The following is a 26,208-nucleotide window of genomic DNA, read 5'->3' on the forward strand; positions in this document are numbered from 1 at the left end:
CCAATTGACACTTTTCGGTGAATTTGCCATCAACTAATTAGCACTTTTCATCAAATGTGCTATTGTATATTAATTCAAACTTTTCGATAAATCTGCCACCAATTAATTAGAACTTTTTGGTGAATTTGTCACAAATTATTTACCATCTCAGTGAGTTTGACACAAACCATTTAGCACTTTTTCGACAATTGGTTACAAATTTATTACCACTTCTTGGACAATTTGTCAGGAATTTATCAGCCCTTTTTCTGATAATTTCCCAATGGTTGGCAGTAAGTTCTCACAAATTTTGTAATATTTCTCTGAAAATTTCGACTACTTATAGAAGAAAAAAAAACCGCATTGTGTAAATCTAAATACATTCATCAGAAAATTTATCAGAAAAGAAGACGCACATTACTTTTAGTGAATGGGCTGTGGGATGATTTTCCTTGATTCATTATATATCTATCATGAAAACGACCGGCAAAATCATCAAGAATCATGTAAATTTGATTTATATAAAACAGTTAAATCATAAGTCTTTTAGTAAACATTTTTGGTCATTCAAATAGCAGATGGTAACTTTCATTAAATGAGAGAAATTTAATTATAAAATATCGAAATTATGTAAATTCCCTCTAGCTATGGTATTAAAAAACTATATTTCAACAGTAAAGCCAACATTAAAACACATCAAATAATTGCATAGTAGTACGATGACTTATTAATGCATCATTATGGAACTATAAGGAAAAACATTATAATCAACATAAAAACATGATTCAGAATTGAATTTATATCCCCCCTATTTCAATATACTTAATTATTTGACGTCTGGGTAAGAAGCTATAATACTATAAATGCAAATATTTGAAATAAAGTCATTTTCTCTAAAAATTCCGAATTGAAATTTCTAAGACAAACAGTTTTAAATCTAGAAATGCTCCGCAAAAATACATAAAATATGTATATTTATACGTTTTACGAAACGGGTATTAGAATTAATTTGCATATTAATCGTATTTCGGAAGATTTTAGCTTTGAATTTCAATGTGGATTTAATTAAAATTTTTCGTTCTCTTGATTTTTCCGTTTGATTTTCCTTCATTAATTATTAATTATAGTTGTCCTACACAGGGGGAAAAAATATCCGATTATAAAATAATCAATTATTACTTGGATTTGTATAACGAACTACGCGTTATGATATTCCATTACTTTTGTGAATATGAGAAAATATTTTCCTTAAGAATAAACTATACTCGTTATCGGAGAAATTCACGATTCAATTAGATATTATGTGCATTACAGCGGCTGGTTTTATTTTAGACATTTCTGTGGAAAGTTATGTTTTAAAGTAAAAACGCGTAGTGAGTGTTTTCGAAACAAGCGTAGATACAGCATGGAAATATCGTGTTCGCATTAACCATGTGAATTTAATACTCGAGAAATTTTTGAAGTTTGAAGATTTTTTCGCCATAACAATTCAATAATACACAAATAGTTGCAAATTTCAGTGATATTATACAAAACAAGGGGGGAAAAAAAAACTTTCGATAGTGTTATTGGGCACCGGAACTAACATTGCTCCTATTGATGAGTCCCCTACAGAGTCACTTCACTGATCTCTAAATGTTTCACGGATGCTTCAAGTGCTCAGGAGATGTGTCCGGGCCGCTAAAGTGCTCTGGAAATAAGCCCAGGCCGCTTAAGTGCTCTGGAACTGTGCCGCGCATTAATTAAGCAAATTGGGAATGTTCTGCGGGTAATTTGAGTGATGTACAACCGCACTGGAGCCGCTTAAGTGCTCTAAAACTGTGCCACATGTCACTCAAGGCATCTCTACATGTGCCACGGATCGCTCAAGTGTTCTGGAACTGTGTCGCGGGTTACTTAAGTGATCTTTGAATGTGCCACGGGCCTACTTCAGTGATCTTTGAATGTGCCACGGGTCTACTTCAGTGATATTTGAATGTGCCACGGGCCATTTAAGCGATTTGTAAATGTGCCGCTTAATGTTCATTTTTACAAAATTAGGTTTGAGGGGGGGCAAGCCACATAACATTACCTACAGGGCCACATTTGGCCTGCAGGGTCAAGGATTTACCATATATGGGTGGGTTGCAATGAATTTCTTAAAAAGAAATTTTGAGTCCTTACCCTTCAAATAGCATTGAAATTAACAGAAATCGATTATCATAACATATAAAGGTATTTTCTTTGAAATGTTCATTTTTTAAATAATATTTTTGCATTAAAAAATGAATTTTTTTTCGTCTGGGTGTGGAGGCGCGCGAACCCCCTCTGCTCTCCCCCTCCAGCGTAGGTTTCTGATCCCACCAATAAAAACTATTATTTTTGAATTTTTTCCCATGGAATATAAATAATCTAGTTTTTAGATAGAGCAAGTGACGATTATGAATTATATAGTCAGCTTCGTTGAAACAATAGAACATTCCATTGCGAAAAACATGAGAATTTACTTTTACGGAATATGTCAATGTGTATATTGATGCATCAAGCATGTTATATAAATCTTCTAATCCCACGATAGGTATAGAAAGAACAACGGACGAAAATTGCATCAACGTGTTGAGCTCTAATATTTGCACAAAGGCCGTAAACGGGAGCAATAACGACAAATAATCTATCGTTATATCCGAGGTCGTGATGTTTTCTTTGAGATTATAAGCAAGATTCAGTAACATTGTTCTCTATGGGAATCAGTGGACTATTGTCCTCTTAAAATCGAGGTAGTTATAAGGCCCAGGTCTTTTAAACACCTGCTTACATCTCTTCGGTGAGACAGAGCGGAGGGTCATGCTCTTGTTGGGAGGACCAAGTTCTTATAAGCGAGCCGCGACTGAATGTAAGTTATGAAAACGCTCTCTGGGTATTTTTATAACCTAGAATTTTTTTTTTTGCATTTTACGTAATAGGAGGGGCTACTGAAAGTTTTTGGCAGTTTTCTACATAGTTGCATAATGACCATAAAAATCATTATGTATGCAGGCACATGTTGCGTTAAGAGATCCAGAAACTTTCACCACTTTCTTCAACTTTCTGACTTTTAAGTCGAATAGTTGAAGAAGCAAGAGAAACGAAACTAATTAAGCAAAAATGCCACTTTAATGCTCAAAACATTCCACAGAGAAAGTTAAAAATGCGTTCATAAAATCCTCGAATGTGATGAAACGTATACATTTATGCATACTATTCACAGAAGCCATGAAAAATCTGTCTAGAAAAGTGAACAAACTTCTCCGAAAGCAGGGGATTCCCAACCAGGCATCCACAGACATTCTTGGTATTCTTTAGATGCCACCTTGGGATCGTATGCTAAAAATAAATTTATTGTTTTACATTTCTCTATACATTGAATATCATTCTGTGAAGGGTGCCGTAGTCTCCATCTTCGAAACGCGTTGAGAATTTCTATCATAAAATGAAATATTTCAAAGCTCTGCACAGGGAATGAATGATGATTGTTGTCGATAATACAGGGTGGCCCAAAAGTCCGCAGAAACTTTAAAAATGAATAAAAACCGGAAAAATAACCAAAATAAAAAACGGTTTGCAGGGTTAGCATCGCTAGGTCACGGGGATTTTTTTAAGACAGGGAGAAAATAACACAAAAAACAGCCGATAAGAAACAGCCTTGGATGATGATACAGGCTGGTACGAGCGACTTCTTCGGAAATATGCAAATGAGACGGTTATAGGAACTTGCGCTCCTAATCCACAGCCAGTTAACCGTTGTAAACCGTGCATGTTCGTGACCTACGGCAGGGTGCAGTAGGTCCCTACTGCACCCTTCTGGAACTGTGTCGCGGGTTACTTAAGTGATCTTTGAATGTGCCACGGGCCTACTTCAGTGATCTTTGAATGTGCCACAGGCCTACTTCAGTGATCTTTGAATGTGCCACGGGCCATTTAAGCGATTTGTAAATGTGCCGCTTAATGTTCATTTTTACAAAATTAGGTTTGAGGGGGCAAGCCACATAACATTACCTACAGGGCCACATTTGGCCTGCAGGGTCAAGGATTTACCATATATGGGTGGGTTGCAATGAATTTCTTAAAAAGAAATTTTGAGTCCTTACCCTTCAAATAGCATTGAAATTAACAGAAATCGATTATCATAACATATAAAGGTATTTTCTTTGAAATGTTCATTTTTTAAATAATATTTTTGCATTAAAAAATGAATTTTTTTTCGTCTGGGTGTGGAGGCGCGCGAACCCCCTCTGCTCTCCCCCTCCAGCGTAGGTTTCTGATCCCACCAATAAAAACTATTATTTTTGAATTTTTTCCCATGGAATATAAATAATCTAGTTTTTAGATAGAGCAAGTGACGATTATGAATTATATAGTCAGCTTCGTTGAAACAATAGAACATTCCATTGCGAAAAACATGAGAATTTACTTTTACGGAATATGTCAATGTGTATATTGATGCATCAAGCATGTTATATAAATCTTCTAATCCCACGATAGGTATAGAAAGAACAACGGACGAAAATTGCATCAACGTGTTGAGCTCTAATATTTGCACAAAGGCCGTAAACGGGAGCATTAACGACAAATAATCTATCGTTATATCCGAGGTCGTGATGTTTTCTTCGAGATTATAAGCAAGATTCAGTAACATTGTTCTCTATGGGAATCAGTGGACTATTGTCTTCTTAAAATCGAGGTAGTTATAAGGCCTAGGTCTTTTGAACACCTGCTTATATCTCTTCGGTGAGACAGAGCGGAGGGTCATGCTCTTGTTGGGAGGACCAAGTTCTTATAAGCGAGCCGCGACTGAATGTAAGTTATGAATACGCTCTCTGGGCATTTTTGTAACCTAGAATTTTTTTTTTTGCATTTTACGTAATAGGAGGGGCTACTGAAAGTTTTTGGCAGTTTTCTACATAGTTGCATAATGACCATAAAAATCATTATGTATGCAGGCACATGTTGCGTTAAGAGATCCAGAAACTTTCACCACTTTCTTCAACTTTCTGACTTTTAAGTCGAATAGTTGAAGAAGCAAGAGAAACGAAACTAATTAAGCAAAAATGCCACTTTAATGCTCAAAACATTCCACAGAGAAAGTTAAAAATGCGTTCATAAAATCCTCGAATGTGATGAAACGTATACATTTATGCATACTATTCACAGAAGCCATGAAAAATCTGTCTAGAAAAGTGAACAAACTTCTCCGAAAGCAGGGGATTCCCAACCAGGCATCCACAGACATTCTTGGTATTCTTTAGATGCCACCTTGGAATCGTATGCTAAAAATTAATTTATTGTTTTATATTTCTCTATACATTGAATATCATTCTGTGAAGGGTGCCGTAGTCTCCATCTTCGAAACGAGTTGAGAATTTCTATCATAAAATGAAATATTTCAAAGCTCTGACCAGGGAATGAATGATGCTTTTTGTCGATAATACAGTGTGGGCCAAAAGTCCGCAGAAACTTTAAAAATGAATAAAAACCGGAAAAATAACCAAAATAAAAAACGGTTTGCAGGGTTAGCATCGCTAGGTCACGGGGATTTTTTTAAGACAGGGAAAAAATAACACAAAAAACAGCCGATAAGAAACAGCCGCTGGTACGAGCGACTTCTTCGGAAATATGCAAATGAGACGGTTATAGGATCTTGCGCTCCTAATCCACAGCCAGTTCACCGTTGTAATCCGTGTATGTTCGTGACCTACTGCACCCTGCCGTTGCTGGATTTGTGACTCGCCTGCAATGTGTTACCCAGTGTGGTCGTGGTCAAGTGGAACACATACGCTGCAATAAACGATTTGGGGGCATTCTGTTCGTTATTTGCGTATCTTTTTTTCTACTTGTGTACGTCAGCTCCACCTATCGGCTGTTTTTTGAGTTTGTTTTCCCCGTCTTACAAAAATCCCCGTGACCCAGCGATGCTAACCCTGCAAACTGTTTTTTTATTTCGTTTATTTTTCCGGTTTTATGATCTATATTTGACGCACTTCCAGAATCAAACTCATGTGTACTGTTTTTACATTGTACTAAAGGTGCTCAACCTTCAGAAGAGCACTTTGTAAATGTGCCGTCGGTCACTTCAGTGATCTAGAGCACGACCGGAAGTCACTGAAACGACCTGCCAGGATATATGCCGCGGATAACTAAAGTTATTTGAAAAATGTACTCTGGATCACTCTAGAACTGTGCCGCAGGTCATTAAAGTGATCTCTTGATGTGCCATTTGGTTCATTTTTACAAAATTATATTAGACAACGCCGAAGGCAACATTTTGCACACGGGCTATTGGGTCGAGCTTGTACGCATTATAGCAACGCTGACCCATGCCACCTTCAAAAACTTTTGACAGCTCAGACAGCTCAAGAATTCAATTGCTGTCTAGCCCATCTTGCATTTCAGACCCAGACTCTTTCCAAGATTTTTGGTATTGTTCACTCTCTCTCCAAGAAATAACGTTGCGTGGCAAGTGATTTTTAGATGCAAAAGCAGCTGTTGAAAGCGTTTTAACAGCCTGTTACTTAAGAAGTTTGAACATTCTCTGAGCAAAAGTATGAAAAATGCCGTGAATAAATTAAAAACTCGAGTCTCCGATTTTTTAAGGGGCCACGATCTTGGCTTCACGTGCTTTCCTATCGGAAAAATCTCCTGTCTTCAAGGAACATTTAAAAATTGTTTATTCACTTTAGGCACTCAGTTGTTTTTCTTAAATTCTGGGGATAATTATATATTATTCGACGGGAGTTTTTAGTCCTTTACATGAAGGTGTTGCTCTCAAAAAAAGCAACATGAGTTTCTTAAATTTTTCAAATAAAGGCATTGTATATATTTTGAGCACGTTTAGGCATTGTTGCTTCTAAGGAACTCTTAAACTTCCGAGTCTTTCTTGTGAGCTGTTCATGAAGTTGCTATAATAACCAGTATAATGGCTCAAAGGTAAGTATACGTGTTTCTTATCTCTTCGCAAGCCAGCAAGAACGATTTCTGACCCTTGCATGTTGGAGGGAAATGCCATGTGTGTCAAGGACAGATATTGCTGTGCGTTCTTCAACAATTATAGAAAAGAAAGTCGGCAAAAAATAAATGACAGCTTTCTATGCTATTCAAATCTATGCAAATCGTATAAATACAGTGTGTTCCCTGAAATGCACACAATCTCCCATACTTTTTGATAATATTGACGATAATTTTTACGTCATGTAATTAGGTTATCTAATTTATACAAATACAAATACAAATACAAATACAACGCCACAACAGGCAAAATGCCCAACGAGGTGGCTGATAAAAAGATGCCCATAAAAATATGGTTGTCATATGTTTCAAAATAATTTGCTTAAGAATTTGCTTAAAGAATTTTGCTTAAAGAATTTGCTTAATATAATCCACTCAAAATTTTTCTCTTCTCGATATTTTAATGCTTGCCAATTAAAGGGTTAAGAAACATTTATAAAAGTTTAATTCATTTTAGGCATTCAAATTCTAAAATTTTTGGAACATTTTTATACAGTTTAACGAGGCTTTTTTAAGATTTTAACTATTATTTTTTTTTTTTTTTGAACTTGCAACTTTTGAAAAATCACAAAAATTTAACACTATTTTGTACCTTATTTTTTTTAATCATTTAAATAAGAAATCCTATCATTAAAGCATAAAATACTTTAGTGTCTGAGAGACACATTAAGGACACGGTAAGGAGTTTCAGGGCATTTGAACTAGCGATGTTTGAAAAAGAAAACTTTCTTATCTAACAAAATAGAAACAGATTTGAGAAAAACTAATTTTAATGTAAAACATTTGCGTAAATAAAGGCTGCCAGCAGTTATAGTAAAATATTTTATAGTAAAACGTTTTTAGAAAATTTTGCAGCCTTGAAAATTTGTAAAATTATAGAATGTGTCATTTTTGGCAAATTTCCGTGTGCTTACGAAAATACTTGCACCTCAATATTAAAATGAATTTGCTGTGTGAATAATTAACGGTTACCTTAGGTACTTTTCACTATATCGATATAGTGATATTAATACGATTTTTATAATGTTTCAGTCTCGGATTATACCACTTCTCATCAAAAGATCCGCGTAAATTACATTGCATTTTGATAAGCTACAAATTGATTACTTTTAACATTTCCTGAAAAAGGATTACGGGGAGTTTTAAACGCTTCAAGCGTTTTCTCGTGAGTGATACTAATAAAATATAGCGTATGCTACATATGAATAATACATTAAAGTTTTAAGTTTCAAGGAACTTCGAATATATTCAATATTGCGATAGGTGGTTTCTCCTCATAAGAAATCGGTACATAATGTGGAATAGAAATTTAATGGAAAGTTCTGAGTTTGCGAGAGAATATAGATAAGTAATTGAATTAATTTCTTATATGGATCAAAGTAAAAATTGTTTTTAATTCGTTTTTTTTTTCGGTTTTTCTCCGCATATATGTGCAATTGGATGTTTTTTGAGTAAGTAAAAAAAAATAGAAATTATTTTACATTACGTTAGAATCAAAAATTCAATTATTGCTGTTTTTTAATTAATCAAATACAATTTAAATAAAAAGAAGAATTTTAGATACTTCAGGGGGAAAACATTTAAAATAATTATTGTATTTTATATAAATTAATTTCGTTCGAACAGTTTTTGAAAAAAAAATTTGAATTTAAAATTTTTAATATTTTTGATATGATGATGAATAATCAAATTCAAACAAACATTCAAATTAATTATTGTTTTTTTTATAAATTAATTTCATTAAAACATTAAAAACTATCAGAATTTTAATATTTAAATTATTTTAATATTTATATATAATTCTGAATAGTCAATAAATTACTAATATCATTTTTTCCACATGTTATTAAATATTATAAAATAGTTTAATTTATTCTTTTGCGTCTATAATGAATATTTGGATTTAGTTATGGATGTAATGAAGAAAATAAAATGAATATTCAATCTTATATATTATGATTTGAATAAAATCTTTGGTTTTATTGCTGAATGAGAAAAAATTAATAATGCTGAATGGAAAAAAAATATTGCGGTATTTTGCGACAAAATTAATTATCTCTGAAAAAAAAGGGACTAAACATTCAATAATATGTTAAGTTTCCCTTAATAACTGAATATATTAATGTACGTTCATATTCAATTCAAAACAAAAATTAAATATGAAAAATCATTTGCTTAATCATTAAATACATTTTCGTGCGTAAAACTCAATAAAATTTAGAAAGTTATTATTTCTTTTTGAAATACTGGACGTTGAAAAATTTCTTATTTTATGCTGAATTCTTCGATGGAATATTTTATTTCTATATTGTTCCATAATTTGGATTTCATGTTATTCATCTTTAATTGAAATTTTATATTTTTCCTCTTTACTTTAGATCTTATACTGAATTTTTTAAATGTATATATACTTTTATTCCATATTTGACTTCGTTAATTTTAATTATGTATTTTTCTATATAATTTATATCCCACATTCTTCTTTAATTGTTGTTCAATATTTTTCTTATTCAATTTGAATAAAATTTTGAATTTTATTTGTTAATATTTCTATTTAAAAGTTTTTTTCATTAGAATTTTTTTTCAAAATTTTTTAGTGAAATTCAGAATTTTATAAATAAATTATTCTGTTATTATTTTATTTTTATAAATAAAATTCTAGTAAATTTTTTGAATTCAAATGCAATTTATAAAATTCGAATTTTTTCTTGAAATATTCAGAAACGTTGAAAAATATCCCACTTTATTCTAAATTTTTTGACATTATCTGTTTTGGTTCAAAATATAATTCAGATTCTATATTTTCTATATAATTTGGATCCCACATTTTTCTTATTCAATTTAGATTCCATATATATTTTTCTTCTTTAATTAACGGACTGCATTATTTCCTTATTCAATTTTAATAAAATTGATAACTTTAATCGAATTTATATTTATTGAATCATAAACTCAATAAGAATACTTTTTTGAAAATTTAATAATATACATATTAATAAATTAATTTTAGAATTTCATAAATAAAAATCCAAATATATATATATATTTTAGGTTTAGGTAAAATTCAGAGACATGCATTTGTTCTTGAACTTATTAAACGTTGAAAAATGACTTGAAAATTTTGTATTGGATACTTTTAGAGGATCAGTTTTGGTTCTAAATTTTTGCTCAATAATTCGGATTCTGTATTTTAATATATAATATGGATTCCATGTTTTTTTTATTTATTTTATATTCGACAATTTCTTTATATAATTTTTATTTCACACTTTCCTTCTACAATTTTGAGTAAATATTTTTCTTTAATTTTAATCACACATTTTTGCTTTAATTTTAATCACAAAATTTTTTAATTTTGCAATTTAAGTTACATATTTTTCCTGTTTTATTTTGATACCATTTTTTAAAATTTAATTTTTTTCTTAAAATTTTGATTATATGTATATATTTCCAATTACTTATACTATACATAGAGAAAAACAGTCACATAATGAACAACAGTAATCAAGACAAATTATAAAGTTTGTGTTGAATATTCCGCAATTCATATAAGCACATGTTGTCTATAGTCGCAGAAAGTTCTTGATTAATTTGCAAATATTAAAATGCTACATTAATCCAAATATCATATTATATATTCCAGATTCAACTTACCCCAAGGTTGCTCGTTAGTTGCCGGTGCAGGAGCACGCGCATAGACAGCAAGAAAACCAAATAACATAATAATCCCAACACGCGTAACCATAAGCACAGCAAACATAATTTTTGTGTTATTCTTCTCCATCTAGTCTCACAACTGAACAATCACACAACCGAACCGAAACGAAGCATAGAACGTACACCAAAAAAAACCCGGAGGAAAAAGTACACCGAACTCATGCACGAAATTTCCACTCCTCACAACATTCCTCGGATTACATCGGAAAAATATCACGAAGTAAAATAAAATCCGTCTTGAATCAAAAAATATTTAATACTAATAAATGCAAGATCATCATCTCCATCTTCGCTGGTAAATTCTTCAAAAAAAAAATTATAGTTTTTTTTTTAATAAATTAGCCTGATGCAATTAACACCGATAATTTTTTTTTTTATTACTACGTACCACCATTATCATCACCACCGCCACAAGAAGATGCGTGTTTTTTTAACGGTGTTGTAAAGTGGCCGAAAGATTCGGGATGGATCGCACTTGAGGACCGCAGCATCCCACTGAGATAGCGCGCGGCCTGTGTATGGGAATCATTTCTGCGCGGTTCTCTATTGATTAGGTTTTGCACTGAGTGAGAGAGAGAGAGAAAGGCGAGAAAAGATCCGATGGAAAAATGTGCCTCGTACCGAGAACCAGAGGGCGCCACCGTACAACTAAGTGTTACGATCCTCACCCGTCACCATCATCTCTCTCTCTCTCTCTACTATCTCACAGTACGACAATGTCTTTGATTCTTTAGTCCCGGATAGTTTTATATAAAACACCAAGGAGTTTTCTGTTGTTCTTATTTTCTTTTACGATGGGAAGAGAGGGGGGAGGGATAACTTCGAGGATGGGAACATTCTCCTGAAGAGTAAAGCCATGATTTAGTGGTCATAACCACTAGAGTTTTGATCTCCAGAGGCTAGTAGAAGACTGTTTAGCAACGAAGATTCTTTCTCGAACGTTCTGTTTTAGGGCTGTGTTTATTGGAGAAGAGTTTTTGCTTTTGTTTTCATTTGTTTCTTATTTTTCAAGCCACGTGTGTGTAAGGTTTAAAATATTTTCTTCGGAATTTAAATTGAAAGGGAACGCTATTTTGCGTTAACCATAAAATGTTTTGGAATGCAAATGTTTCCATGATATTACTCTGATGGGACGTAGCTTCATTACGTTTCGTTACTTCAAGGGACCGGATAGATTTCTTTGAATTTTTTTTTCAATGAAATTTTTGTCTATTTTGTAGACGTTTTTATGTTGATGATGTATTTTTGTGATTTTTATCACTTGTGTTTGTTTGGGAATTTTATTCCGGTAAAATCAACTGCACAAACAAAATTTAAAGTATTAAAATTTGACGAAAAATTGGTTCAATTAAAATTTCTTAATTTGTAATTTTTTTAAATGTATTTTCTTATTTTTTTCAAAAAAGTTTTTTATTGACAAATCCGTGAAAATTCTTCAAACTTTTATTCTCAATGTTCTTATCTAAAACTTTTCATATGTTGGTATGGAGATATTACTGATAGAATGTATATTCATTACGTTCCATTATTTTCAGGGACAGATAGATTTTTCCTTCAGATTTTGAAATTCCGTGGATTTTCTGTGGTTTTTTCGTTTACATTGATGTAACGAACTGTTTTTTCACGTTTTTTCTGTTAAGCTTATTTTTTTATATGAATTTGATTATACAAATTTGTGTAGTTAAAATTTAAGAAACAATTTTTATTTGACAAAAATATTTGATTTGATTAAAGTTTTTTTCTCATCTCTCTATTTTATTTAATACGTTGTATATTTTTATTTACATTTATTATTATTTTTTGACATGTCCGTGATAATACCTCAAATTTTTACAGCAATATTTTATCCAAGGATGATGTCACTCTTCGCTATCCATACGATGATTCTGAAGTGCGGTCCCGTTCAACGCACACGAGCTCTAAAGAAAGACTGAAAATCGTCACCTTTGAGGTCTAGGTGATTGGTGAGGGACAATGCAAGGTTATGGTGTCGCAGGGAATTTTTCTCCAATAGGGTTGTTAATAAATGGAATAGCTTACCCCCGGAGGTAGTAAATTGTAACACAATTGACACGTTTAAAAAGAAATACGATAAACATGTTGGGGTAAATCGAGAAGCTATCCATTCTTAGAATAAGACAACCATAAGTATTCTTTATGGGCATTGTATAATATTTTATCATGTGTATATATTGTTTGTAATTTGTGTTAATTGCATTTTTAATTGGGTTGCTGTATTTTTGAAACATATGACAACCATATTTTTATGGGCATCTTTTTATCAGCCACCTCGTTGGGCATTTTGCCTGTTGTGGCGTTGTATTTGTATTTGTATTTGTATTAGTGTCTAGGGCGGTGTTTCTCAACCGCGGGGCCGCGGCTCGGTACCGGGCCCTGACATCATTCATACATGGCCGCGGGAGATTAGCCGTTTCACTTTTCCTCATTCATTTTCCGTTGCTCGTGTGTTTGACAGGTCCTACGACTCACAAAAATTAATGAAACCGGATCGCGGGCTTGAAAAGATTGAAAACCACTGGTTGAAGAACGTGCGTTCGATTCCCAGCAAGGACAGTTAGATTTTCACTTCCCTAAATTCATCTTCGAATCAGCCAGCTGTTAGAAATCTTCCTTCAGCAATATTCTCGTCTTGTAATTTTCTTGTTGGTTTGAGTTACTGAAAATTTTTTGGAAAATTCCAGAATTTTTCTATACGTTTTCGCAATTGAAAAAGATATTTTTGGTAATGTAAGAATTTTTCATTTGAAGGAAAAAACTGCCTGTTAAATTTTGTTTTTACACTGAATCGACTGATCTAAAAATAAATTGATTTAATTATTTTTTTATTGCAATTTTTACAAATTTCAAGATATTAAGCGATTTTCTCATTCTTAGAATTATTTTATTTCTTTTCCGATAACTTTTTTTTGAAATTTCAGAGATGAGATGCTATTGATTTTTTCCGACTAAAAATCCGTTAAATTTTTTCTTCATATCTTAAGATATTCGAGATTTTAAAATTTCTTTCATCCGAAAAAACACTTTTTTAGTTTGAGTATTTTTTTGATATGTTAAATTTGAAGATTTCTTTTTTTGAGAATGTTCTGATAAATTCCTCAAGTAACTTAGATTCTCTTAAAATTTTATATAATTTTACCTTTTCATATAATAATTTTTTTCAAAAATATACTTTCGAAAATGGCGATGATTAAAAAACAAACGTTATTTTTGAATCTTTAAATATTTGCCGAAAAATTTCTGAATCATCCCAAGATTAGAAATCTTCAGAAACAATTCTGACATTCGCCCACTCAATACAAAGAAATTTAAATTTTAGTAATGGATTAAAAAAAAAGTGATATTAAAATCTGAAAGTGTTTTCATTCACTTTGAACAAAACGTATTTGAAATGTCAATTTAGATTAACTACACATATCGATCATGTATGTGGATTTTGATGATACGGTTTATCAATTTTAATTCGCCATACCATGACGAAAAATTTCGCACAATTTTTCTCTCGAAATCAGCTATACCTCTAAAAATTCCAAAAACAACGAACAAACAAAAGCAATTTTCTCATGGTTAAATTAACAACATTAAATAATTAAAGACACGCAAATCATCGAAAATTCATAAACGCATCTTCAATTCTGTATTTGTTAAGTTCTTCCAAATCTCATAATACTTTCCGACCATTTTAATAATAATAATAATAATAATAATCCGTCGGTTCTCCGGATACACAATAAAATTTGCGGGAAAAAACGAGGAAAAGCGGAATATATTTCTGAAATATTAGAGCTATAACAACCGACGGGATTCAATTTGCAAAAATAAATTAATTAACTCTAGAGTTTCCAATTATGCCGAGTTATTTCGGGGTAAATAACTGGCTAAATATCGGGTGGAAATTTATTGGTTTGTCGTGACTGAATAATTGAAATGGAGGGGAAGAGGGGGGGAGGGGATATAAATACATTTACTAGTCTCTCTGGCTAATTCTAGCGCTAATGAAACAACCGTAACAAGAACAAAAACTAAATGAATTTCAATATAAATTTCGCCGGTTATATTTATCTCGAACCAAATGGCACGAAATCATGCGAATTCATACATAATTCATAAATCCAATGCCGTAAATAAAGCGGAAAGTGTTGAGGTAATTTTCGGAAAATTTAATTCTTTTTGGGAAAATGGTTATGAGAACGAAATATGTGTAGAATTATAGTGTTTCTCCTTGAGGCTTGATTTGATTCGTGTTGAATTCTTGGGTCGTTAGGCGTGGGTTTGTGTGCATGTGTTTTTTAAGTCTTAAGGGTGCTAATTATTCGAAAGCAATGTATTGAGGACGGTATGAGCTATTGGAAATTGAATTCACATTACAGAATGCATGGGTTCGAATCCTGAATGTAGCAAGTATGTTTACTTGCCTTTTAGGTTTTCATTATCTTTCTCAAGTGCTTGAAGAGACTGCAGTGACTAATTTTTCCATGATATTTGGTTAAGGGACAATTCAAGTATTACGTCAGCATCGATGGGGAGGGGTTCCGATTTACTGACTTTTGATTACAAGGGGGAGGTGGGGGATTCGGATGATGCTTATGTCATCAACAAAACTTTATAAAAATATGAAGTATTCATAGTAGCATCTGATTCGGTGCTCCAAAAACTAGAAAAACCTTTCGCTAGTGTTTGTGGGCACCTGCACTAATACTCTCCCTAACAATAAGTCCCCTACAGATCCACTTTAGTGATCTCTAAATGTTTGGTGGATCCTTCAAGTGCTCTGGAACTGTGCCACGCATCACTCAAATAATTCGTAATTATTCCGCGGATCGCTTAAGTAATCAGCGAATGTGCCGTGGGTGTAAATTCAGTGATGTAGAACTGCACTGGGGGCTCTAAAACTATGCCACATGTCACTCAAGGGATCTCTAAATGTGCCACGGATCGCTTAAGCGTTTTGGAACTGTATCGCGGGTTACTTAAGTGATCTGAAAATGCGACACGAGCCTATTTCAGTGATCTGAAAATGCGACACGAGCCTATTTCAGTGATCTGAAAATGCGACACGGGCCGCTTAAGCGATCTGCAAATGTGCTGCTTAGTTCATTCTAACAAAATTAGCTTTGAGGGAGCAGACCACATTTGGTCCGCGGGCCAAGGATTTACCATATATGTCTTAAAGGGTGGGCCACAATAAATTTCTTAAAAAGAAATTTTGAGTTTTTTCCCTTCAAATAGCATTGAAATTAACAGAAATAGATTATAAGATTATGATTATATGTATAAAAGTATTTTATTTTTCGAAATTTTAATTTAAAAATTATTAATTAATTTAAAATTATTAATTAATTTAAAATTATTAATTAATTTAAAAAAATACTTTTTTACATTAAAAAAGTAAATTTCCGTCTGGAGGGACAAGCCCCCCCCCCCCCCTCCCTACCGCGTACGTCTCTGATCCCACCAATATGCGTTTGGAGGTACGGAGCAGTGCTGACGAATTTTGCTGACGGGGGGGGGGGGGGGGTTCAAAAATGGCTAAAAATTTGCTGACGTAATACTTGAACGTCTCCTAAGGTGCCTGGCATTACTAAGGTTAAATGTGATTTTTTTTTTATCAACGCTATACTGGGTGTCCTATAAGTGTTTTTGTGGCCTTTATTTCATCAACCGTCCGTTGTAAACAGGTATGATTTCAATTTAAAAAATGTTCAAAAGGCGTTCAAAAATTATCTTGTGCCAGTTTCGAGAGTGAAAATACAGTGTGTCAAAAGTCCGTGTTTCAAAATGATATATTCGCTAAGATATTTGATTCCAAAAATCGGAAAAAAGTTATGAAAGAACAGCAAAAATTAACGGACAACGCTGCTTTCCCTAATTTTGATCCTGTCCTTTCCTAACTTTTCCCCAGATTTCTGAATTCGAATATCTCAGTGAATATTGCACTGAGAAACGTGATTTTTTTTTGTTGGCAACAGAAGAGAGACAGGGCAACGAATTTTTAATTGGAAGTTGGAGGACGGGGGAGTGTATAAAAATTCTGATTTTTTATTTTATTATTTTGTTACACACAGTAGTTTCACTCTCAAAACTGGTGCAGTGTAATTTTTGAACGTCTTTTAAAACTCAAAGCATATTTTTACGACGGACGGTAGATGAGATAAAGGCCGTATTAGCAATTGCAGGACACCCTGTATATGAAGAGCATATTGATTTCTAGATATTTCACCAACAGTAATACTACGAATCATGTCTCCTCGAATCACGTCACCTCAAATTCACGTCTCGTATCATCCCAAAATATATATTATATATATATATATATTTATTTATTTAAATTTTCATTAGGCACACATTAAGCAAAGCACAAAGACTCCCGACGTAGTATTCTTAGAACATGTAAGGCAAATATGTTTTCATATGATGTACCTATAAATCGCTATGTAATTTCGAGCTATGCAGTTTTGATTCATGGGAAACTCCTCAACAACAATTCATCGTCGCATATACGCTCCAAGGTTGAAATATTCTATCTGCTTCCATAACTTAGATGGTAGAGCACTCGTCCGGCAAGTGAGAGACCGGGGTTCGAGTCCCCGTGGGGGCAGTGGTGAATTTTCTTCCTTGTAATCTTCATTTCCACAAATAACCAGTCTTTCAGTGAATCTTGTATTGACAAGTGGAGAGGACATTTCTATATGCATGTTCGACTATGTGCTGCAAACCTAACATGTGTAAAGTTTGCATCTATGGAATATTTATGTTTTCATATTGTGCTTCCACCTAGGTTCCGAAATCGAAGAGATAAAGTAGAATAGTCAAAGTAAAAGAATTATGGGTCATACGTTCTCCCTATTGACTGTCATCCAACAAACTAATGAATAGGGTGAGCATATGAACAGGAAAAATCCTGTTTTTTTGTTTTGTTTTTCTCACATCCCAACGAAGAAATCCGAGTAATACTATCCTACCTATCAGTTTAGTGAACTTGGTATTTCTTTATTATTATTACGACGGCAATTCAAACGGAAACTTCTGCTTAGAGTCATATACGTAGATGAATTAGGAATCGAATTCACCCAAATGTCCATCCAAATATTTGGATACCAAATTGATCTTACTTGGGGTAAAACGTTTAAATCAGGTGAATATCCCAACAGAGATAGAAATATGATGGCCATCAGATATAGGCCAACTCTTTCTGTAGGTCAGATATATTTTGTTCTTGATATTTTCTTACGTGTCTAAGTCTCTATTTAAGTACAACTTGCTTTGAAGAAAAAGGAGGGTAGTTGTCTTCGAGAGATTCCAATACATAGGGTTAACTAAATCATGCTTTCCCGAATCAGAGTGTTCCGGAACTACTTTCTCTAAATACAGTGATACTTCGGCTAACGAAGATGATTCGTTCCGGAACCACGTTTGTAAGAAGATATCTTCGTTAACCGAAACGTGGTTCCCTATAGGTTTCCGAGGAAAATGGTTTAATTCATTCCAGAAACGGCCCGAAATTTGGAGACATTTATAAAGAAAAAACACACCAAGTATACATAAGCGTTCGTTTTAAAAAAGACAAAAACGAACTGCAGGCTAAAATAATTAGCTTCAAAATTGGATAAATGAGAATTTACAAGAAGGTGAAGCATACTGTGAAGATTTCGTTTTATTAAACACCAATATACCCAATAATGCCAGCTTTAGTTTACCAAAGTAGTTTACTAAAGCTGCGTTGGAAAGAATTCACGGAGCGGCAAAAAAAAAAAAAATTTACATACCAGTAAATCATAAATAGGCCGACTGGCGTGGGGGTAAGATGCTGTCGCGGTTCCGGGTTCGAACCCGAGGGAGGGTATGGATAAGATATTTTCTCTAGCGAACTCGAGGCGACCACCGATAGCCAGCGACTTCATCACCAACCCATCTTATTAATAGCACTACATAGCGATATGGTCGGAGTTGGTGAAGTAGTAAATCATAATTGTTGAAAATAATTCACGGACCGATTGATAAAAATGATAATTACGGATAGCAAGTTAATAGTAGAAATAATTTGAGGACCAGAAAATAAAAACAATTAGAAATAATTTACGGACCGGTAAAAAAGCACTAAATTTCTACAATGTAGTTGATTATTAAATGTAGGGATTGCTTATAAGCTAAACGCGTCCTTCGACAAGTGTCTGAAGAACAACTGTTGTAGAGTATAACGAAACCATGTGAGCACACATTGTAAAAAATGCAGCACGAACGTAAATTGTTTCCATCCAACTTGAAGATATGATTCCTTAGCTTTAGAGGAACACGTGAGATAGAGTATATAGAATATGAATATTGATCAGTATATTTCCAGGACTTGGGGAAAAAGAAATATCCCATGATCCATAATATGTATATGTATTTTGTGTATAGTGTATACATATATACCATTCTTGGCTCTCAGGGACATAAAGTGAGAGAGAGGAAAAAGCTTTCGTTCTCTAGCCTGGAGGTTTTTTCTTTCGCCTCCACATACACCATGTCGTTGACTTTTTCGTTGCTGGTGGAGAAAAAAAAAGCACTTCAAGAGCAAAAAAATGCAGTAGAGAGAATGAAGAAAAAATGCAGAAAAAATCATTTTTTTTAGTTCTGAAACATATTTACGTTATCACGCCAACCATTTGCGTAGAGTGAATAATAACAATAATAATATAAAAAAATAATAATAAAATATGCAGTTGGTACTTCTCTTATCTTTCTAAAAGAAAATATTTTATAGAATTTTTTTTTTCCATGTCTTTTCACAAATTTGTGCATTTTTATGCATTTTTATAATGTTAATATAGTGGATTTTTTTTTTGTTCTTTTTTTTTGCAATGTTGAGTCTCAGTGAGGCGATAAGAAGAAACTTAACAGATTGCGTAGTTACATGATTTTATTATGGTCGTGGAATATATGATTATTTTTTTATTTTTGGTGAGAGAGTGTGTTGAATGGAATACGAGTTCCGGTTCACGGAGCAGTTTTCTAGGAATTTCTTTAATTTCTATGTGCAAATGTTGATGTTTGTACAGTATGCGGCTAAAATTCAGTGAAACATTTTGAATTTTCTGCAATTTTTTCTCTTTCCCCCCCTCCCCGAGAATTTATATGTATGATACAAATGTACAAGTTCGACTTGAAGTTCCAAAATTTCTCTGCAATCAACCAAATGCCATCGATATCAAAAGCGATAAATGTCACAGATACTGTAAGTATTGTCATGGTCAAAAAATCTTAAAAGTGAGTGAAATGCACCAGATTTCCGTATGTAGATGTCGTTTTATCGTTTTTATTTTGTTGAAATTGATCACTTCGAGATACGAATCACTCTGGTTATTTAGACTCTAATGTTATTCCTGTAGGTAAATGTATGAATTGAAATTATGTATTGCTCAAATACGACACATACTTCGAAGTATTGAAATGTGAAAGCATTGAAATGTAACAACGGTATGTAGAAACAAAAATGTCCTTCTCTCTATTATGCACGATATCTCAGTCAAATTGACGGTATTTGTCAACCTTTGTAACATTAAGGAACTTTTTTTCATTTATATCACTGTTTGTGAAATTTTTTGTATGAATGCCCATTCTTTCTGTCAATCTTCGTATCATGACTTGCTGTTTCTGTCAATTTTCCCATCACTATTTGTGTCAATATTTGTATCATTGCTTACTATTTCTACCAGTTTTTGTATTACTGTTTGATGTTTCTGCCATTATTTCTATCACAGATTATTGTTTCTGTCATTATTCCTATCGCAGATTATTTTTTCTGCCGCTTTTTGTACCAATACTCACCGTGTCTGCCAATTTTTTCTACCTCTGTTTAGTGTTTCTGTCAACTAATCAGTATTTACTGTTTCTATGAATTATTCTATAACTGTTTACTGGTTCAGTCTTTATTTGTATCAATGTTTACTGTTTCTGTGTGTTTTTATATCACTGTTCATTGTTTCTATTAATCCTTGGATCACTATTTATTGTTTCGGTCTTTATCTGTATCACTGTTTATTGTTTCTTGCTCTTTGTATCACTATTTACTGTTTCTGTGTATTTTTACATCCCTGTTTATAGTTTCTGTCAATCTTTGCATCCCCATTTGTTTTCTGTCCATTTTTGTACCAATGTTTAATGATTATGTCAATTTCTGTATCACTGATGACTATTTTAGCCAATTTTTATTCCGCTATTCAGTGTTACTGTCAATTTTCATATCACTGTTCACTATCAACTTTATTTTAAGTTTTATTTACTGTTTCTATTTATCTTTTTATCGCTATTTGTTGTTTCTGTTAACTTTTTTGATCTCTCACACAATTTACTGTTTCTATCAATTATTGCATCAATATTTATTATCTTTGTCAATTTTTGCATCACTGTTTACCCGCAACTTATTGAGTTCCTGACACCAATGCAAGTTTTGTGCTTATTGGTATGCGGATGTTAGGCTTCATCGTCCGGATTCCGTGCCCTTTGGGCACAAGATGAACAACGTTGAGCGTACTTGTATGAACTAGGGAAAAACTCAGTAAATTCTGAATGCCTATACTTAAGAAATTCGGTCATGGATCAAGTTTGTCACGCACAGATTTCTTCGGAATAATGACAAAATCCTGAATCGAAATCGATGAATTTTATAAGATATTCCGTTTTTCGCTCCGAAGAAAATTCATATTCTATCGAAGATACATTCGCTATACTGAAGAGAGAAAAAAACTAATACATATTCCATAAATCATGGCTTCCTGTTGCTTTATAGATAGATACCCAGGGCGAAGTTATATACCAAGTGTTGTGTTACAAAGCCTGGTCATCTTGGCATACATGACAGATATGAATGATGCTTCTTCGTTGCGATATACATACCTAAAGTATGTAAAGAAAAATAATAAAATCACAGATTCCAGAAAAAAAAATCACTTCTACCGATTCAAAGTGACTCAAGAAATTTGAATTTCTGAATATGAATTTTTCTTGAATTCATATACCGAACCGTATATACAGAAAAAATTTCCAGTAGAAGTGTTATATTTCGTATGAGTCGCTGATTCATGCAAAATGCAATACCTCACGGTAGAAAATATCCGAATATAAATTCCAAGAAAAATTAAAATTTAGATAGATATTTATTGCCGGCAAAAGTGGTACCTTTTCTGGTATTAGTGAATACATCTTTTGACTACAATATTCTTCCCGAACAATAGAGGATTTCATATACGGCTTCTCAGGTGCATATAATCCATAATGGGCTTTTAGAAACATAATCTTGTCGCTAGTGTGGAAAATTTGTCAAAAGTTCCAAGAATATCTTCAAAAATGTTCTAGATCCAGGATTAAAAGTTTTGTATTGCTTTTATAATATACAAAATATACACCAGTCTCATAAGTTTCTACAGAAACTAAGGGCGTATTAATACTCTCATTAATACTTGTATTCCCCTGAGGAATGGCAGAATGGCTGTTTAGGCAATTTTGAGTTGTTTTTCGTTTAATACACTGAGTGGGCAGAAAGAAAAGTCGTGGTATATTGCACTGTAAAAACTATGAAATCTCCTTCAGAAAAGATACAATCTGAACTGATTATACGGCTCTGTTCCCAGCTCTTTGGAAAAAAAAAAAACTCCAGTTACTAGTTCAACTTATAAGAATAAATGTTCCAAGCCAGATACGAACAACTCTCGCCGGGTACTGCTAATCGATATGTCCTGCAAAATCTTCGAGAGAAGCATTGCCAATAAGTTACTTCCAATTGACGTCGACATGGGCCAAATATCCTCAGTTTGGCTTCTTTCCTGATGTCTCCTTGTCAGTGAACCAGTTGATTGGCCATGGTATTTGGACGAGTGCTATTGATTCAGAACAATAGATTGATGATATTTAAGTTGATTTCCAGAAGGCAATTTGACAGATTGTTACTACCAAGGAAGCTAGCTGACATGGGCGTTCTTAAAAAAATTGTAAGGATAACACGGGCAAGGCTCTGAGAGAGGGTTCATCAGGTTCGCGTAGCGAGCGTCTTGTGAAAAGAATACCAGATGCCAAACAAAGTCGTCGAGGGATTGGTTGTTTTAGCTCCGATTATGTGCACTTACGATATCACTCAAGCTGTGTCACTCATCCGTCTATTGCAGTTCGCTAATGACGTGAAGTTATTATTATGAAGTTATTATCCAGTATAAAATACCAGGGGCCTAAAAATTGCAAGCCAACAATTTTTCCATTGGAGTTATCAGTATAAACTCCCTATTTCAACATCCAAAAGCAAATCAATGCGTTTGCGCAGACGCACTTCACCAGATAGGCAATGAAATGTTGCAGCAATTAGATACATTAGTGGATCTGGGTATTGCAATGAGCAGCATCTAAGGATTTCACTGAAAACATTATCATGGCATAGTTTGCGAAGCTGATAAAATTTCATATATGTTATGTACGACACATATATCACATTCAGAAAGTAAATGCGCCCTCCGAGGACCCCGGGATAAGTTACTCGTGCGTTGCCATTTGATTTGTGTGTGTACGTTCGCTTCACTCTGGAGTCCTGTTCATCACTATGGAGCCCATTCAAAATTAAGGACACCATGCTCCTCAAAAAGTCACAGAGGTCTTTTACCAAACCAATAGCTGGCTGGTTTTATTGCGAGAGGCTTGAATTTATGGGTGTGCATTCTCTGTTTGCTGCAGATGTGAAGATAAGATATAAAAATGACTCCTTTCTTTTTTCTATCAAACCGAGCACAGCTCAGGCCTATCACCATCTATGGGCAATTTACTACCTATTGAGTTGTGACGGAAGTGTAACTGTGCGTTTACCTAACAGTCTGAGAGCGCATGTAGTATTGTGTTTGATTTTCCAGTGCTGCCGTCTATATTTCAGAAGTGAATGATGTGTTACGATTGACGATTATAGATTGATCTTCCACGGTTACAGATGCTGTGTTGCCAGAATCTGGAATAGTCTGTAATCAGGAGTTATATGCGCCAACGTCGCAAGATTCCCTTCCGCTATTGAAGATTTCGACGTGGTTTCGTTATTAGGTTCCCAGTGTAAGTGCATTAAATGCATTCTTGGGTTGTAAATAAAAAAAATATATATAGGTAGACGGCTTTTTCTTAGCCCAATATATCAAGGAAACATATTTTTTGGATATTATGCTCAGCATAATATCCATAAAAACTATGTTGGACTGAGATAGTGTCTTTGAATCAGAGTCTTCAAGCATACAACATAAACTGGTTATGTTTATCCTTACCCAACAAAGGAATTTCATTTTATGAAGGCGAAGGAAATACTGAGAATCAATAGTCTCACACTGCAAACTGGTTGAAAAAAGCAATAGACAACATTTGGACGTTTGTATTGGTCATATCCTTGTAGCAATCTGAAGAGTTTAATCTTTTAAACAGTTCAGCAGAAATCCCAGAACCCCCTTTAAAATGGCATATGTTTATTTAATGAAGTAGATTTTCTTCCGATTTTCAGCAAGTGCAAACTAAAGGATTCTTGCAATAGTGAAAAGTAAAACAACATCAGTGAAAGGTGGAGCAGCATCAGTGGTAGACTAGCATTATGTGAAACAATTTAAAAGTTAGTGAAAAACAGAACTACAGCATTAGTGAGTAGTGGAACAACTTCAATATGAGTGAAAGGTAGAATAATTTCAATATTAGTGTCGAACAACTTCAAAAATAGTGGAATGTGGAACTTCCACAAATGAAAGGTTGGGGGGGGGGGGGACTTCAACCTTAATTGAAGGCTAACAAATTCCTCACTCATTGAAGGTGGAGCAACTTCATTAGTAGTTGAACGTAGAACAATTTCAACATTAGTGAAGGGTAGAATAATTTCAGAATAACGAAAAGGTATTGAAAATGGAAACTTCAACGCTAGAAGGTAGAAGAAGTTCATCAGTATTGAAAGGTAGAAGAAGTTCATTATTAGTGAAAGATAGAACTACTTCAGCATTTGTGAGTAGTAGAACAACTTCAGTATGAGTGAAAGGTAGAATAATTTCAACATTAGGGTCGAACAAATTCCAAAATAGTGGAGTATAGAACTTCCACGAATGAGGAGGAGGAGGGGGGGGGGATTTCAACCATAATTGAAGCTTAAAAAAATTCCACACTCATTGAATGTGGAGCAACTTCATTATTAGTATATCGTAGAACAATTTCATTATTAGTTTATCGTAGAACAATTTCATTATTAGTTTATCGTAGAACAATTTCATTATTAGTTTATCGTAGAACAATTTCATTATTAGTTTATCGTAGAACAATTTCATTATTAGTTTATCGTAGAACAATTTCATTATTAGTTTATCGTAGAACAATTTCATTATTAGTTTATCGTAGAACAATTTCATTATTAGTTTATCGTAGAACAATTTCAACATTAGTGAAGGGTAGAATAATTCCAGAATAAGGGAAAAGTATAGAAACTGAAAACTTCAACGCTAGTTAACAATAAGAAAACTTCAACACTAGTACACGGTAGAAGAAGTTCATCATTAGTAAAAGGTAGAAGAACTTTTCATCATCAGTAAAAAGTAGAAAATCGTCACCATAGAACCTAGTGGCAGAGCTTTGACCTCACGGTTCGAGGAATATTGATTTTTTCCCTCGAAAAAAAAAAAAACCTAAAAATTACCCACAAAAGCATCTCAGGCAGGGATTCAGTCATATACCCATTCATACCTAAATACCGTTAATATTTCATTGGAAAGGTATCCTCCGGGATAACGTTATGCGAGCGATTCCTTCATTATTACTATTACTTGGAGCGAAAAAAAAAATATCTCCATTTCTCTCGTTTCTCTTCAATCAGTAAATGATATAATCATAATGTATACGTATTTTTTTCTCTCTGGTATACCTAGAACTATACCTTGGGTCAATACACATAAGCACAGCCATCGCTATTTACGTACTTGCGAAACATTTTCTGTTTTGTTTTTTATTCCCCTCCACCATTTCTTCCCATCTCCTTAGTGTACAACAGCATCTTGAAGAAAGTCCCCTGAGGATTACGTTTACGTGTTCTGGAGATTGATCGGATGTGTCTCGTTCTCGATAAGATTACCCCGCGTAAGATGCGAACGCATACATAATGTATAGAGAAATACCATTCCCTTGTACTGTTTTCATTTAAGAAAAAAATAATAATCTTTTACGTATTAAATAAACTCATTGGATCCTAGAGAAATTTAATTTTTAATTTCCACGAATATTTCCTTAAAAAACAAGGACCTTAACGTAATTAAAGGTAATGGAATTCGAAAATGTTCTCGAATTTTTCCCATGTCTGAATATATCCTAATCTTTTTTTTTATTTATAAATAAATTATTCTGAAGGATTATTTTTGTGAATAAATAATTATATATGTATATACTGATATATATAGGAGAGTTATTAATTAGTAAAGGAGAAAAAAATATGTTTTAGGATGTTACTGAAAT

General features: G+C 33.4%; 1 protein-coding gene across 3 annotated transcripts in view; it reads right to left on the minus strand.

The window, feature by feature from the left end:
• LOC149079865 (protein turtle-like) overlaps positions 1-26,208 on the minus strand; it is a 669,110-nt gene that overhangs the window by 113,311 nt on the left and 529,591 nt on the right. The window contains exon 1 of one of the 3 annotated variants that reach the window (XM_089240372.1): positions 10,654-11,447. The exons of the other annotated variants lie outside the window; for them this stretch is intronic. Within the exon in view, the coding sequence (XP_089096498.1) occupies positions 10,654-10,783 (130 nt within the window). The 5' untranslated portion in view covers positions 10,784-11,447. Of the gene's footprint in view, positions 1-10,653; positions 11,448-26,208 lie in introns of those variants that run through there. 3 annotated transcript variants of the gene reach the window in all.

This window comes from Pholcus phalangioides, unplaced genomic scaffold (assembly GCF_987345545.1).
Source record: "Pholcus phalangioides strain wild (caught in Gottingen) unplaced genomic scaffold, Ppha-v1.0 ptg000012l_1, whole genome shotgun sequence".
NCBI lineage: Eukaryota > Metazoa > Arthropoda > Arachnida > Araneae > Pholcidae > Pholcus > Pholcus phalangioides.